This window comes from Hemiscyllium ocellatum, chromosome 39, assembly GCF_020745735.1.
Source record: "Hemiscyllium ocellatum isolate sHemOce1 chromosome 39, sHemOce1.pat.X.cur, whole genome shotgun sequence".
NCBI classification, from domain to species: domain Eukaryota; kingdom Metazoa; phylum Chordata; class Chondrichthyes; order Orectolobiformes; family Hemiscylliidae; genus Hemiscyllium; species Hemiscyllium ocellatum.
In genome coordinates this window covers 408,269-421,840 of record NC_083439.1, presented here as the reverse complement: position 1 = coordinate 421,840, position 13,572 = coordinate 408,269, and the positions used below count along the sequence as shown (strand labels likewise).

At 44.1% G+C, this 13,572-nt stretch overlaps 1 protein-coding gene across 2 annotated transcripts in view; it reads left to right on the top strand.

Annotated features, from left to right (window-relative positions):
* LOC132834312 (AP-3 complex subunit sigma-2) overlaps positions 1–13,572 on the top strand; it is a 98,483-nt gene that overhangs the window by 2,181 nt on the left and 82,730 nt on the right. For both annotated transcript variants that reach the window (XM_060853060.1, XM_060853059.1), the window contains exons 4-5: positions 521–727; positions 13,298–13,461. In XM_060853060.1, the coding sequence (XP_060709043.1) occupies positions 521–727; positions 13,298–13,461 (371 nt within the window). The remainder of the gene's footprint in view (positions 1–520; positions 728–13,297; positions 13,462–13,572) is intronic.

Below are 13,572 nucleotides of genomic sequence, written 5' to 3'. Positions count from 1 at the left end.
TCTATAAGGTCACCCCTCAGCCTCCGATGCTCCAGGGAAAATAGCCCCAGCCTATTCAACTTCTCCCTATAGCTCAAATCCTCCAACCCTGGCAACATCCTTGTAGATCTTTTCTGAACCCTTTCAAGTTTCACAACATTTTTCCGATAGGAAGGAGACCAGAATTGCATGGAATATTCCAAAGGTGGCCTAACTAATGTCCTGTACAGCCGCAACATGACCTCCCAACTCCTGTACTCAATGCTCTGACCAATAAAGGAAAGCATAACAAACACCTTCTTCACTATCCTATCTACCTGCAACTCCACTTTCAAGGAGCTATGAACCTGCACTCAAGGTCTTTGTTCAGCCACACTCCCTAGGACCTGACCATTAAGTGTATAAGTCCTGCTAAGATTTGCTTTCCCAAAATGCAGCACCTTGCATCAGAAAGCAGGTGAAAATTGTCAAACACCTAATGCCATAGACTTAAGAGTCTGTTTCTTAACTTTTTGTTTTCATGTTTTATGTCATGTGGCAGAGGTGGAACCAGCGGGACAGACAGATAAGATTTCAGTTGAAGATCTGAAGCGATTGATTAATAAACCAGAGCTTATTAAAATCTCAGAGAAACACACCCCCAGTCACAGCTTGGCATTCTGGATCTTGGAGGGAGAGATGGAAAACATTGAGCTGCAAGTTGAAGATGGATTACGACTGAAAACCCTGGGGGACAGTCCTTTTATTTGTAAGTTTGAGTGTTACATCCTGGAATAATTGACAATACTGAGATTCACTGTTTTTGCAGCTGTAAATCGTTCGCTGGTTTTCTTACAAAACAAGAACATAGCACATTACAGTGCAGTATAGTCCCTTTGGCCCTCGATGTTGCGTCAACCTCTGAAACCAATCTGAAGCCTGTCTATCCTACACTATTCCATTTTCATCCATATGTTTATCCAATGACGATTTAAATGCCCTTAAAGTTGGCGAGTCTACTACTGTTGCAGGCAGTGTGTTCCATTTAAAATCTGATTGAAGATTTGTAGCTCGGGTATCCGTTGTTGTGGTTCTGCTCGCCGAGCTGGAAGTTTTTGCTGCAAACGTTTCGTTCCCTGGCTAGGGAACATCATCAGTGCTGTTGGAGCCTCGTGTGAAGCGCTGCTTTGATGTTTCTTCCGGTATTTATATTGGTTTGTTCTTGCCGTTTCCGGGTGTCAGTTTCAGCTGTAGTGGTTTGTATATGGTGTCCAGGTCAATGTGTCTGTTGATGGAGTTTGGGGATGAATGCCATGCTTCTAGGAATTCTCTGGCTGTTCTCTGTCTGGCTTGTCCTATGATAGTGGTGTTTTCTCAGTCAAATTCATGTTGCTGGTTGTCTGAGTGTATGGCTACTAGAGATAGCTGGTCGTGTCGTTTTGTGGCTAGCTGATGTTCATGGATGCGGATTGTTAGCTGTCTTCCTGTTTGTCCTATATAGTGTTTTGTGCAGTCCTTGCATGGTATTTTGTAAACTACGTTAGTTTGGCTCATGCTGGGTATTGGGTCCTTTTGTTCTAGTGAGTTGTTGTCTGAGCATGGATGTTGGCTTGTGTGCTGTTATGAGTCCTAAGGGTCGCAGTAGTCTGGCTGTCAGTTCTGAGACGCTCCTGACGTAAGGTCCTACCTAACATAGTTTACAAAATACCATGCAAGGACTGCACAAAACACTATATAGGACAAACAGGAAGACAGCTAACAATCCGCATCCATGAACATCAGCTAGCCACAAAACGACACGACCAGCTATCTCTAGTAGCCATACACTCAGACAACCAGCAACATGAATTTGACTGGGAAAACACCACTATCATAGGACAAGCCAGACAGAGAACAGCCAGAGAATTCCTAGAAGCATGGCATTCATCCCCAAACTCCATCAACAGACACATTGACCTGGACACCATATACAAACCACTACAGCTGAAACTGACACCCGGAAACGGCAAGAACATCCATCAACAGACACATCGACCTGGACCTCACATACAAATCACTGCAGCTGAAACTGACACCCGGAAGCGGCAAGAACAAACCAATATAAATACCGGAAGAAACATCAAAGCAGCGCTTCACACGAGGCTCCAACAGCACTGATGATGTTCCCTAGCCAGGGAACGAAACGTTTGCAGCAAAAACTTCCAGCTCGGCGAGCAGAACCACAACAGTGTGTTCCATGCCCTTACTACTCACTGAATAAAGAAACTATCTCTGACATCTATCCCGTATCTATCACCCCTCAATTTGAAGCTACGTCCCCTCGTGCTAGCCATCACCATCTGAGGAAAAAGGCTCTCACTGTCCACACTATCTAACCCTCTGATTATATGTCTTAATTAAGTCACTTCTCAACTTCCTCAAGTCTTTCCTCGTAAGATTTTTCCCTCCATACCAGGCAACATCCTAATAAATCTTCTGTGCATCCTTTCCAAAGCTTCCATATCCTTCCTATAATGCAGTGACCAGAACTGTATGCAATACTCTAAATGCAGCACCAGAGTTTTGTATAGCTGCAGCATGACCTCGTGGCTCCGAAACTCAACTCAATCCATCTACCAACAAAAGCTCACACACTGTATGCCTTCTTAACAACCGTGGGATCATATAGGGATCTATGTACATCGATACTGACATCTCTCTGCTCATCTGCACTACTAAGAATCTTACCATGAGCCCAGTACTCCTTATTCCTATTGCTCCTTCCAGAGTGAATCACCTCGCACTTTTTCCACATTAAATTCCATTTGCCATTTCTCAGCCTAGCTCTGCAGCTCCTCTATCTCTCTTTGTAACCTGCAACATCCTTTGGCACTATCCACGATTCCACCGATCTTAGTGGCATCTGCAAATTTACTAACTCACCCTTCTTAAACCCTCACCTAAGTCATTTATAAAAATGACAAACAGCAGTGGCCCCAAAACAGATCCTTGCAGTACACCACTAGTAACTGCACTTTAGGATGAACATTTCCGATCAACCACCAACCTCTGTCTTCTTTCAGCTAGCCAATTTCCGATCCAAACTGCTAAATCACCCTCAATCCCATGCCACCATATTTTGTGCAATAGCCTACCATGGGGAACCTTATCAAATGCCTTACTGCAATCCATATACACCACATCAACCGCTTTACCCTCATCCACCTGTCTGGTCACCATCTGAAAGAACTCAATAAGTTTTGTGAGGCACGACCTACCCTGCACAAAATCGTGTTTACTATCTCTAATCAGCTTATTCCTCTCCAGATGATTATAAATCCTATCCCTTATAATCCTTTCCACACCCACTACTGAAGTAAGACTCACTGATCTATAATTACCAGGATTGTCTCTATTTCCCTTTTTGAGCAAGGGGACAACATTTACTATCCTCAAGTCTTCTGGCACTATTCCTGTAGACAATGATGACATAAAGATCAAAGCCAAAGGCTCTGCAGTTTCCTCCCTGGCTTCCCAGAGAATCCTTGGATAATTCCTATCTGGCCCAGGGGAATTATCAATTTTCACACTTTCCAGAATTGCTAACACCACCTCCTTCCCGTCTAGTCTAGTAGCTGTATCTCAATATTCTCCTCAACAACGTTGTCTTTTTCCAGTATGAATACTGACAAAAAATGTTAATTTAGCGCTTCCCCTATCTCCTCGTCTCCATGCCCAACATCCCACTACTATCCTTGATTGGCCCTAATCTTTCTCTAGTCATTCTTTTATTCCTGATATACCTATACAAAGCTTTAGGGTTTTCCTTGATCCTATCTGCCAATGATTTCTCATGTTCCCTCCTGGCTCTTCTTAGATCTCTCTTTAGGTCTTTCCTGGCTTATCTGTAACTCTCAAGTGCCCTAACTGAGCATCTACGTCTCATCCTAACATAAGCCACCTTCTTCCTCTTGACAAGAGATTCAACATCTTTAGTAAACCAAGGCTCCCTCACCCGACCACTTCCTCCCTGCCTGACAGGCACATACGTAACAAGGACATGCAGTACCTATTCCTTGAATAAGCTCCACATTTCAATTGTGCCCATCCCTTGCAGTTTTGTTCCCCATGCTATGCATCCTAAATCTTGCCTAATTTCATCATAATTGCTTTTCCCCCCAGCATTAACTCTTGCCCTGCGGTATATACCTATTCCTTTCCATCACTAAAGTAAACATAACTGAAACGTGGTCACTATCACGATAGTGCTCACTTACCTCCAATCAAACACTTGGCCAGGTTCGTTACCCAGTATCAAATCCAATGTGGCCTTGCTCCTTGTTGGCCTATTTTCAGTGTGTCAGGAAACTATCCTGCACACATTGGACAAAAACTGACTCATCTAAAGTACTCGAACTATAGTATTTCTGGACTATATTTGGAAAGTTAAAGTCCCCATAACAAAAACCCTGTTAGTTTCGCTCCTATCCAGAATTATCTTTGCTATCCCTTCTACATCTCTGGAACTATTCGGAAGCCTATAGAAAACTCCCAACAGAGTGACCTCTCCTTGTTTATAACCTCAACCCATACTACCTCAATAGACGAGTCCTCAAATATTCTTTCTGTCACCATAATACTGTCCTGCCACACCTGCCCCTCTTTTACCATACCATCTTCTCTGTTCTTACTGAAGCATCTAAATCCTGAAAACTGCAACAATCATTCCTGTCCCTGCTCTACGCATGTCTCTGAAATGGCCACAACATTAAAGTCCCAGGTATAACCCATGCTGCAAGTTCACCCACCTTATGAGAAGCAAGAGCTTCCATCAAGTCTGGAATTCCCCAAATACTTTGCAGCCAATAGTTGATTGTCAAAATTAGAAAATGAGAAACAAAGCCATTTGTGCACAGTAGGATCACACACACAGTTCTTTACTCTGACAAACCCCCACTCCGTCTCTCCTTCTCACGTGCGTATTCTCTTTCTCTCTCTCGCTCTCGCTCTCTCTCTCTCTCTCTCTCTCTCTCGCACTCAAATCTAGTGTCTTGAAGTTGAATTAAGGCAATTACAAGGACACCTTGCTAAATCAATGAGAAAATGAGTTAAAATATGGAACAATACCATATATTTTAGAGATTTTTTTCATAAGTCACTAAACATATATTCCTTCAACAGCCCTCTAGGTAGTTAACAAGGGAGATGAAGGCTGGTATCAAAATGGAAGCAGCGTATATTGCTGTGAAAATTAATGTAGTGATGGAACTGATGTCTATAAAGATTTGGAAAGCAACAAAGGAGGAATTAGAAAGCATTCCACAATTATAACTAAACCTAAAAGCTGTTTTAAGTATTTAAAAAGGAAAATGTAACCAAAGTGAGCATTGGTTCTTTAAAGAGCAATATTGGGAAGTCAATAATGTGGAATGTTGGTACAGAGTTGAATAGGTTTCATGTATTTATTCACAGGCTAGGCCAGCATTTATTTCCCCTCCTTTTGCTGATCAGAGGTGGATATTGGTCAGACTGCATAATAACGTTGCCATTAGTGAACGAGAGGGTTTTTAAATGATAATTGACAATGGTTAACTGTCTGCCATTGGCACGCATTTCACTATCTGATACGGTGGGATTCAAACCCATGTCCCCAGGAACATTGGAATATCAACTTTGTGACATTATACTACACAATAATCTCCCCTGGGAGAATACTTGCATCCTGTATAGAATAGGTGTAAATAGGTCATGTATAAATTGCCAAGCTTTAATAGTAATGCCACAGTTCTAATGCTGAACCTCAACTATTTATAATCTGTATCAATGATGTGGATGCATGGATCCAAATATGATTGCTACATTTGCTTTTTGCACAAAAACAGGTATCGAATGGATGTTGACATTTTTTTTAAAGTGTACATTAATGGGTCCAAATTCCTTTTAAACTGTTAAGTGACTGCGATATTTTTTGGAAATGGAGTAAAATATGGAAAATTGTAAACTTGTCCATTTGTCACTAAGATTCAAGAAGGAGCATTATTTTAAATGGTGAGAGATTGCAGAACTCTGAAGCCCAGTGGGATCTGTGGGCTAGAACATGTGGTTTCAAAAGTTAGTATGCAGGTGCGTTTAAGTGATTAAGAAGGCAATGTTTGATCAGGGATAGTCAGCATGGCTTTGTCAGAGGGAAGTTGTGCCTAACAACTTTGATTGAATCGTTCAAGGAGGTGACAGAGTGTTAGATGAGTGTTGTGCAGTTAATGTAGTTTGTATGGATTTCAGCAAATATATATTGAGTCCCAAGTTTAGAAAAAGGTAAAAGCACCTGAAATACAGGGTAACTTGGCAAGTTGAATCCAAATTTATTTTAGTGATAGGAGACAGATGATGTGGTAGAAGGCTGTTTATGACACTGAATGCAGATGTCTCGTGGCGTGCCATAGGGATCAGTGCTGGGCCCTTTATTGTTCATGATCCATACAAATGGAGTAGATGAGAAAGGAGGGGGAGGAAGGAAAGATAAGTTTTAACTGGAGTATAGGAGGTTGAGGGGGTGATCTTGTAGAGGTTTATAAAATCATGAGGGGCAAAGGAAAGGTTAACAGCAAGGGTCTTTTGTCTGGGTTAGCGGAGTTCAAAATAGGGCTTAATTTTAAGGTGAGGGGAGAAAGTTTTATGAAGGACATGAGAGGGAACTTTTTTACACAGTGGTTTGTGTGTGGCAGAGGAAATGGTGCAGTTACAGTTGTAACATTTGAAAGACATTGGATAAGTACATGAATAGGAAAGGTTTGAGTGGATATGGGTCAAACACAGACAAGTAGACTGGTTTAATTTGGGAAGCATGGACCAAGGGGTCTGTTTCCATCTGTATGATTCTATTATACAAAGTTTGGCTGGGGGGGTGACAATGAAGAATAAGGTCTTGGTTGCAGGTAGGTATAGCCGGATTGGGCAGATCAGAGTAGATGGAATTTAACGGGGAAAAACGTGAGATATAATGTGGAAGAAAGGAATAATTAATGAATGGCAGGACACTAGGAACCTCAAGAGGAACATGAGATCTTGGGGTGCTCGTCTATGGATTCCTGAAGGCAGAACCGGTTAATAGGTTGGTTAAAGTGGTATACAGGACATATGCCTTTATCATTGTGGTGTAGATTATAAAAGCAGGGAGGTTTTGTTGGAGCTGTATACAACTTTGACGAGACCACAGCCGGAGTATGCAGTGCAGGTCTCGTCACTGCACGATAAGAAGGCTGAGGTTGCACTGGAGGGGGTGTACAGCAGATTCTGCAGGAAAAGAAACAAAGAACCGTGAATCTGAAACAAAATAGGAATTGTTGGACAAAATCAGCAGGTCTGACAGCATCAATGCAGAGTCAATGTTTTGGATCCAGTGACCCTTCTTCAGAACTGATTATAGCTATAAAAAGCTTTGTATATATGCTGAGATAGAATGTGGGGGAGGGGGGGAGGGAGGGTAAGAGGGAAGGAGAAAATGACGGTGGAAATAGAGCCCAGGGCGAGAGAACAGCAGTTAGGTAGAGAATGAAATGGATAATGGGGAATTTGGGAGAAGGAAAAGCTGCTAATGGAGACCTTTAGTGGGTGACAATGGGTTGGCTATGGTTGACAGTTCATTGGATGACAAGGCCTGGTGTGCTGGGTCGAGGGAAGGACATGAGAGAAGGTGCTCAGGTCCTAAAATGATTGAAGTCAATATTGAGCCCTGAAGGTTGCAGGGTCCCCAGAGAAATGAGATGCTGATTCAGCAGGATTTTGCCTGCGATGGAGCATTTTAGCTATGAAGAGAGGCTGGATAACTTGATAAAATATGAGGCTGAGGGGGCATGGTTGAGTTGTAAAGGACTGAGGGGCAGGGATAGGTTGAATAGAAAGCAAGTCTTTCCTCTTAGTTGAAGGATTAATAATGAGGGCCCAGGCTCTCTTGTGCAGTGGTAGCATACTTATCCCTGAACCAAGTGGCCTGTGTTCAAGTTTCACCTCCTGCACACATGTAATGACATTTCTCAACAGGTTAGTTAGAAAAATTGGTTAATTAAAAAAAAACATAGGGCACAGTTTCAATTTGGTAGGAAGGAAGCTTAGAGAAGATGCAAGGAATTTTTTTTTCACCTGAAGGTTGAGGGGAAATCTGGAATGCACTTCTTGGGAGAATGATTGAGATAGGAAACTTGGATGATCACTTGAAATATCTTAACATCCAAGGCTGTGGGCCAAATGCTGGAAAGTGGATGAATGTAGGTTTAGAGCAGAATAGATTCTATGAAGTTAATTGGAATGTTTGATTGTTTCAGTGAAAATCGAATATCAAAGTAGGCAAGATTTGCTACTGCTACACAAGACAGGCGACTGACTGTGTGGAGTTTGCACGTTCTCCCCGTGTCTGCGTGGGTTTCCTCCGGGTGCTCCGGTTTCCTCCCACAGTCCAAAGATGTGCGGGTCAGGTGAATTGGCCGTGCTAAATTGCCCGTAGTGTTAGGTAGGGGGTAAATGTAGGAGTATGGGTGGGTTGCGCTTCGGCGGGTCGGTGTGGACTTGTTGGGCCGAAGGGCCTGTTTCCACACTGTAAGTAATCTAATCTAATCTAAGACCTTGGTGACTCCATATCTGGAATGCTATGTACAGTTTTGATCTCCCTAAAGGATATATAGAATTGTGTTTGAAGCTGTTAAAGAAAGATTCACTTGACTCATTCCTGGGATGGAGTGGAATCTCATTGAAATTTACAGAATACAGAGAGGCCTTGTTAGGTAAATGTGGATATGACACTTCTACTAGCAGGAGAGATTTAGGACCCGATGGTACAGCTTCAGAGTGAAGGGACGACCCTTTAAAACTGAGATGAAGAGGGATTTCTTCACCCAGAGAGTGGTTACACTGTGGAACTCATTGCCACAGAAAGCTGTGGAGGCCAAATCATTTAAGTGTATTTGAGACAGACAGGTTCTTGAGTGGTAAGGGAATCAAGGATCACTGGGAGATGGCAGGAGAATAGGTTGAGAAACATTATCAGCCATCTGTTTGGATAGGTGCAGCTCCAATAACACCTAAAGCTCAACCCCATCCAGGACAAAGCAGTCCCCACTTGATTGGCATGTCATCCACAAGTATCTAACCCCACCACCAAAACTCAGTAGCTATACTGTCTACAGAATGCACTGCAGAAATTCAACACACATTCTTAGACAGCACCTTCCAAACCCACAACCGCTTCCATCTAGAAGGACAAGGACAGCAGTTACATGGGAATATCGCTACCTGCAAATTATCTTCTAAGTAGCTCACCATCCTGACTTGGAAATCTATGGCTTCACTGTTGGTGGGTAAAAAAGGCAGCTCATCACCACCTTCTCAAGTGCAACTTGGGATGGGCAATAAATGCTACCAGCCAGTGACTTCCACGAATTAACAAAAAAAACAGTGGAGCAGACTCAATTGATTAATTCTTCTCTTATATTTTATGGTCTTATGGATGTACAGGAACAATTGAGCATATTGGGCCTGTAACTGTTAGGGTTTAGAAGTATGAGGTATTTTAAACATACCCAAGACATAACTGCTGTTTTTTTTAAAATTAGTGCTCTGGAATCTTCCTCATCCGTCAATTTAGGTGGGTAGGGCTTAGTTTAAGACCTTATGTAAAGGCAGTACCTTTCAGAGTGTGCCACACATGCTCCTGTGAGAGCGAGGATGTCAGCCTTGATTTCTGTACTTAATCCCTAGGTTGGGACTTGAACCTCTAATCTTGAGTGAGAGATGGAAGTGCTTTTGTTGACTTAATTGGGAAGACTGCACCAATAATTGAGCCTAACTCTACCACAAGCTGTCACAAATTGTAACCAGCTGAAAATGTGTTGCTGGAAAAGCGCAGCAGGTCAGGCAGCATCCAAAGAGCAGGAGAATCGACGTTTCGGGCATGAGCCCTTCTTCAGGAATGAGGAGAGTGTGCCCAGCAGGCTAAGATAAAAGGTAGGGAGGAGGGACTTGGGGGAGGGGCGTTGGAAATGCGATAGGTGGAAGGAGGTCAAGGTGAGGGTGATAGGCCAGAGTGGGGGTGGGGGCGGAGAGGTCAGGAAGAAGATTGCAGGTTAGGAAGGTGGTGCTGAGTTCGAGGGATTTGACTGAGACAAGGTGGTGGGGGGGGGAGAAAATGAGGAAACTGGAGAAATCTGGAGTTCATCCCTTGTGGTTGGAGGGTTCCTAGGCGGAAGATGAGGCGCTCTTCCTCCAGCTGTCGTGTTGCTATGGTCTGGCGATGGAGGAGTCCAAGGACCTGCATGTCCTTGGCGGAGTGGGAGGGGGAGTTGAAGTGTTGAGCCACAGGGTGGTTGGGTTGGTTGGTCTGGGTGTCCCAGAGATGTTCCCTGAAACATTCTGCAAGTAGGTGGCCTGTCTCTCCAATATAGAGGAGGCCACATCGGGTGCAGTAAATGATGTGTGTGGAGGTGCAGGTGAATTTGTGGGGGCTATGGAAGGATCCCTTGGGGCCTTGCAGGGGAAGGTGCAGGGAGTGGAGGTTGGGTTGGTGGGGGGGTGTGGACGAGGGAGTCACGGAGGGAGTGGTCTTTCGGAACGCTGATAGGGAAGGGGAGGGAAATATATCTCTGGTGGTGGGGTCCATTTGGAGGTGGCGGAAATGACGACGGATGATACGACGTATGTGGAGGTTGGTGGGGTGGTAGGTGAGGACCAGTGGGGTTCTGTCCTGGTGGCGATTGGAGGGGCGGGGCTCAAGGGTGGAGGGGCGGGAAGTGGAGGAGGTGCAGTGGAGAGCATCGTCAATCATGGCTGGGGGGAAATTGCAACCCAAATGGCCGCCTCCTTCCCTGTAAAAACGCCATCCCATACTCGCAATTCTTTTGGCTCCGCCGCATCTGCTCCCAGGAGGACCAGTTCCAATACCGTACAACCCAAATGGCCTCCTTCTTCAAAGACCGCAGATTCCCCCCAGACGTGATCGACGATGCCCTCCACCGCATCTCCTCCACTTCCCGCTCCTCCGCCCTTGAGCCCCGTCCCTCCAATCGCCACCAGGACAGAACCCCACTGGTCCTCACCTACCACCCCACCAACCTCCACATACATCGTATCATCTGTTGTCATTTCCGCCACCTCCAAACGGACCCCACCACCAGAGATATATTTCCCTCCCCTCCCCTATCAGCGTTCCAAAAAGACCACTCCCTCAGTGACTCCCTCGTCAGGTCCACACCCCCCACCAACCCAATCTCCACTCCCGGCACCTTCCCCTGCAACCGCAAGAAATGCACAACTTGCGCCCACACCTCCCCCCTCACTTCCCTCCAAGGCCCCAAGGGATCCTTCCACATCTGCCACAAATTCACCTGCACCTCCACACACATCATTTACTGCACCAGATGTGGCCTCTTCTATATTGGGGAGACAGGCCGCCTCCTTGCGGAACGTTTCAGGGAACACCTCTGCGACACCCGGACCAACCACCCTGTGGCTCAACACTTCAACTCCCCCTCCCACTCCACCAAGGCGATGCAGGTCCTTGGACTCCTCCATCGCCAGACCATAGCAACATGACGGATGGAGGAAGAGCGCCTCATCTTCCGCCTTGGAACCCTCCAACCACAAGGGATGAACCTCGATTTCTCCAGTTTCTTCATTTTCCCCTCCCCCCCCCCCCCCCCCCCCCCCCCCTTGTCTTAGTCAAATCCCTCGAACTCAGCACCGCCTTCCTAACCTGCAATCTTCTTCCTGACCTCTCCGCCCCCACCCCAGCCTATCACCCTCACCTTGACCTCCTTCCACCTATCGCATTTCCAACGCCCCTCCCCCAAGTCCCTCCTCCCTACCTTTTATCTTAGCCTGCTGGACACACTTTCCTCATTCCTGAAGAAGGGTTCATGTCCGAAACGTCGATTCTCCTGCTCCTTGGATGCTGCCTGACCTGCTGCGCTTTTCCAGCAACACGTTTTCAGCTCTGATCTCCAGCATCTGCAGACCTCACTTTCTCCTCACAAATTGTAACTATCCAATTGATCACCAAGGTGATCAATTTACTTGATGGACTGCTACTCAGGACAAAAGTAATTCACATCAGATTTCAATGTTGGCAGGAACTTTGACAAATAGCAGTGACGAAAAGAGTACTACTCTATGACTTAAACAATACCCTCTTGAAACCTCAAATACATACACACTCATTCACGAATTAGACAAAAGAGACAAAAAAATTTTGATACAAATATCATAGCTTGAAAATCAAGACCAAGAAAACAATTCTGAAGATCCAAAGTTGTTTCTCTCCTTTATTTTTAGCATTGGTGATATGCTGGTATCGATATAACGATTGTCATTCTTCAATTTGACCGCTGTTTTGGTGGACATGGATCTTTTCTTGTACAACAAACCTTGTTTTAACTAGCACCTTAGTGAATTATTTATTGTCATGTGTAGTTAATATAACATAGTGAAAAGTTTATACTGTCGCCATGAATCAGCGTCATTCTCATTAACTTATAATAAAATAAAGAAAGATAACTTCTCCATCACCATTTCCCCACTTCAAGCTACACCAGCTTACCACATGCTGCTGCCGCCACCAGAGTGCTGCTCTGGAATTCAAAGGCTGATAATATCCATCATCTAATGCATCTAATGATGTGATGTTTGTTTGGAGTTTCTCATCTGTAAATCCAGTATGAATACCCTACCAAACTATTTTATGGTTTGGCACTTTCGATAAATGCTATATATCTGAAATATCAGAAGTTCACTGTATTATCGCAACAACACTGCATCAATAATTGAGTCTTGCTCTTCCACAAGCCATCACAATTTGTAATTATCCAACTGACCACCAGATGATCAATTTACCTGACAGACTGCTACTGAGGACTCAATGGCTTGACCAATCTGAAGGATGTTATCAGGAAGCTTTTCCTTAATTCAAAACCTCCTGATATTGCTCTGTCTCAATAATATAATGATCTCATTACTACAAAAGCAACATTGTCATGTACAACTAAATATCTGCACTTTTTAATTTTTCAAGTTGCAAGATTCTAGTACTTTAGGTCTCTAGTAGTGTCTGATTTCTATTCCAGTTTACAGTCTAAAAGGAAAATGTCTGCCCTCCTCTCCCCACCCCCACTATTAACTGGACCATGATAGACTGTAACACATATATAACTTTAAACAAGGTTTCACAGTAATTAAGTCTTGTGCCTTGTATCCTTCAGCTGTGGGTCACTCGGCGTGAAGTTGAATGAGTGACCTTTCCATCAGCCAAGCTTGACTAAGTTTCTGACAGGATTAAAAATGTCACTAGCTCTTACTGTAAAATGCATTGTTTTTTTAGTTTCACTGGCCAAAATGGATGCTGGAACTGTGACTAAATGCAACTTTGCAGGAGGTGAAAAGGTGGGAACTTCTTGGACTGACAATGTATTTGCAGCAAAGTGCAAAACTGAGCAAGAGGCCAAAACTAGCACCCAAGGAGAAGGTGTTGATGAGGATGAATGGGTAAGACTTGGATGGAGAGTGTTTCTTTCACTTACTCCTTATATTGGCAGATTTATCCGATCTTTAGTGATACTTCATTCAGGAGTCATATTGTTCAGGAATTCATTGTCA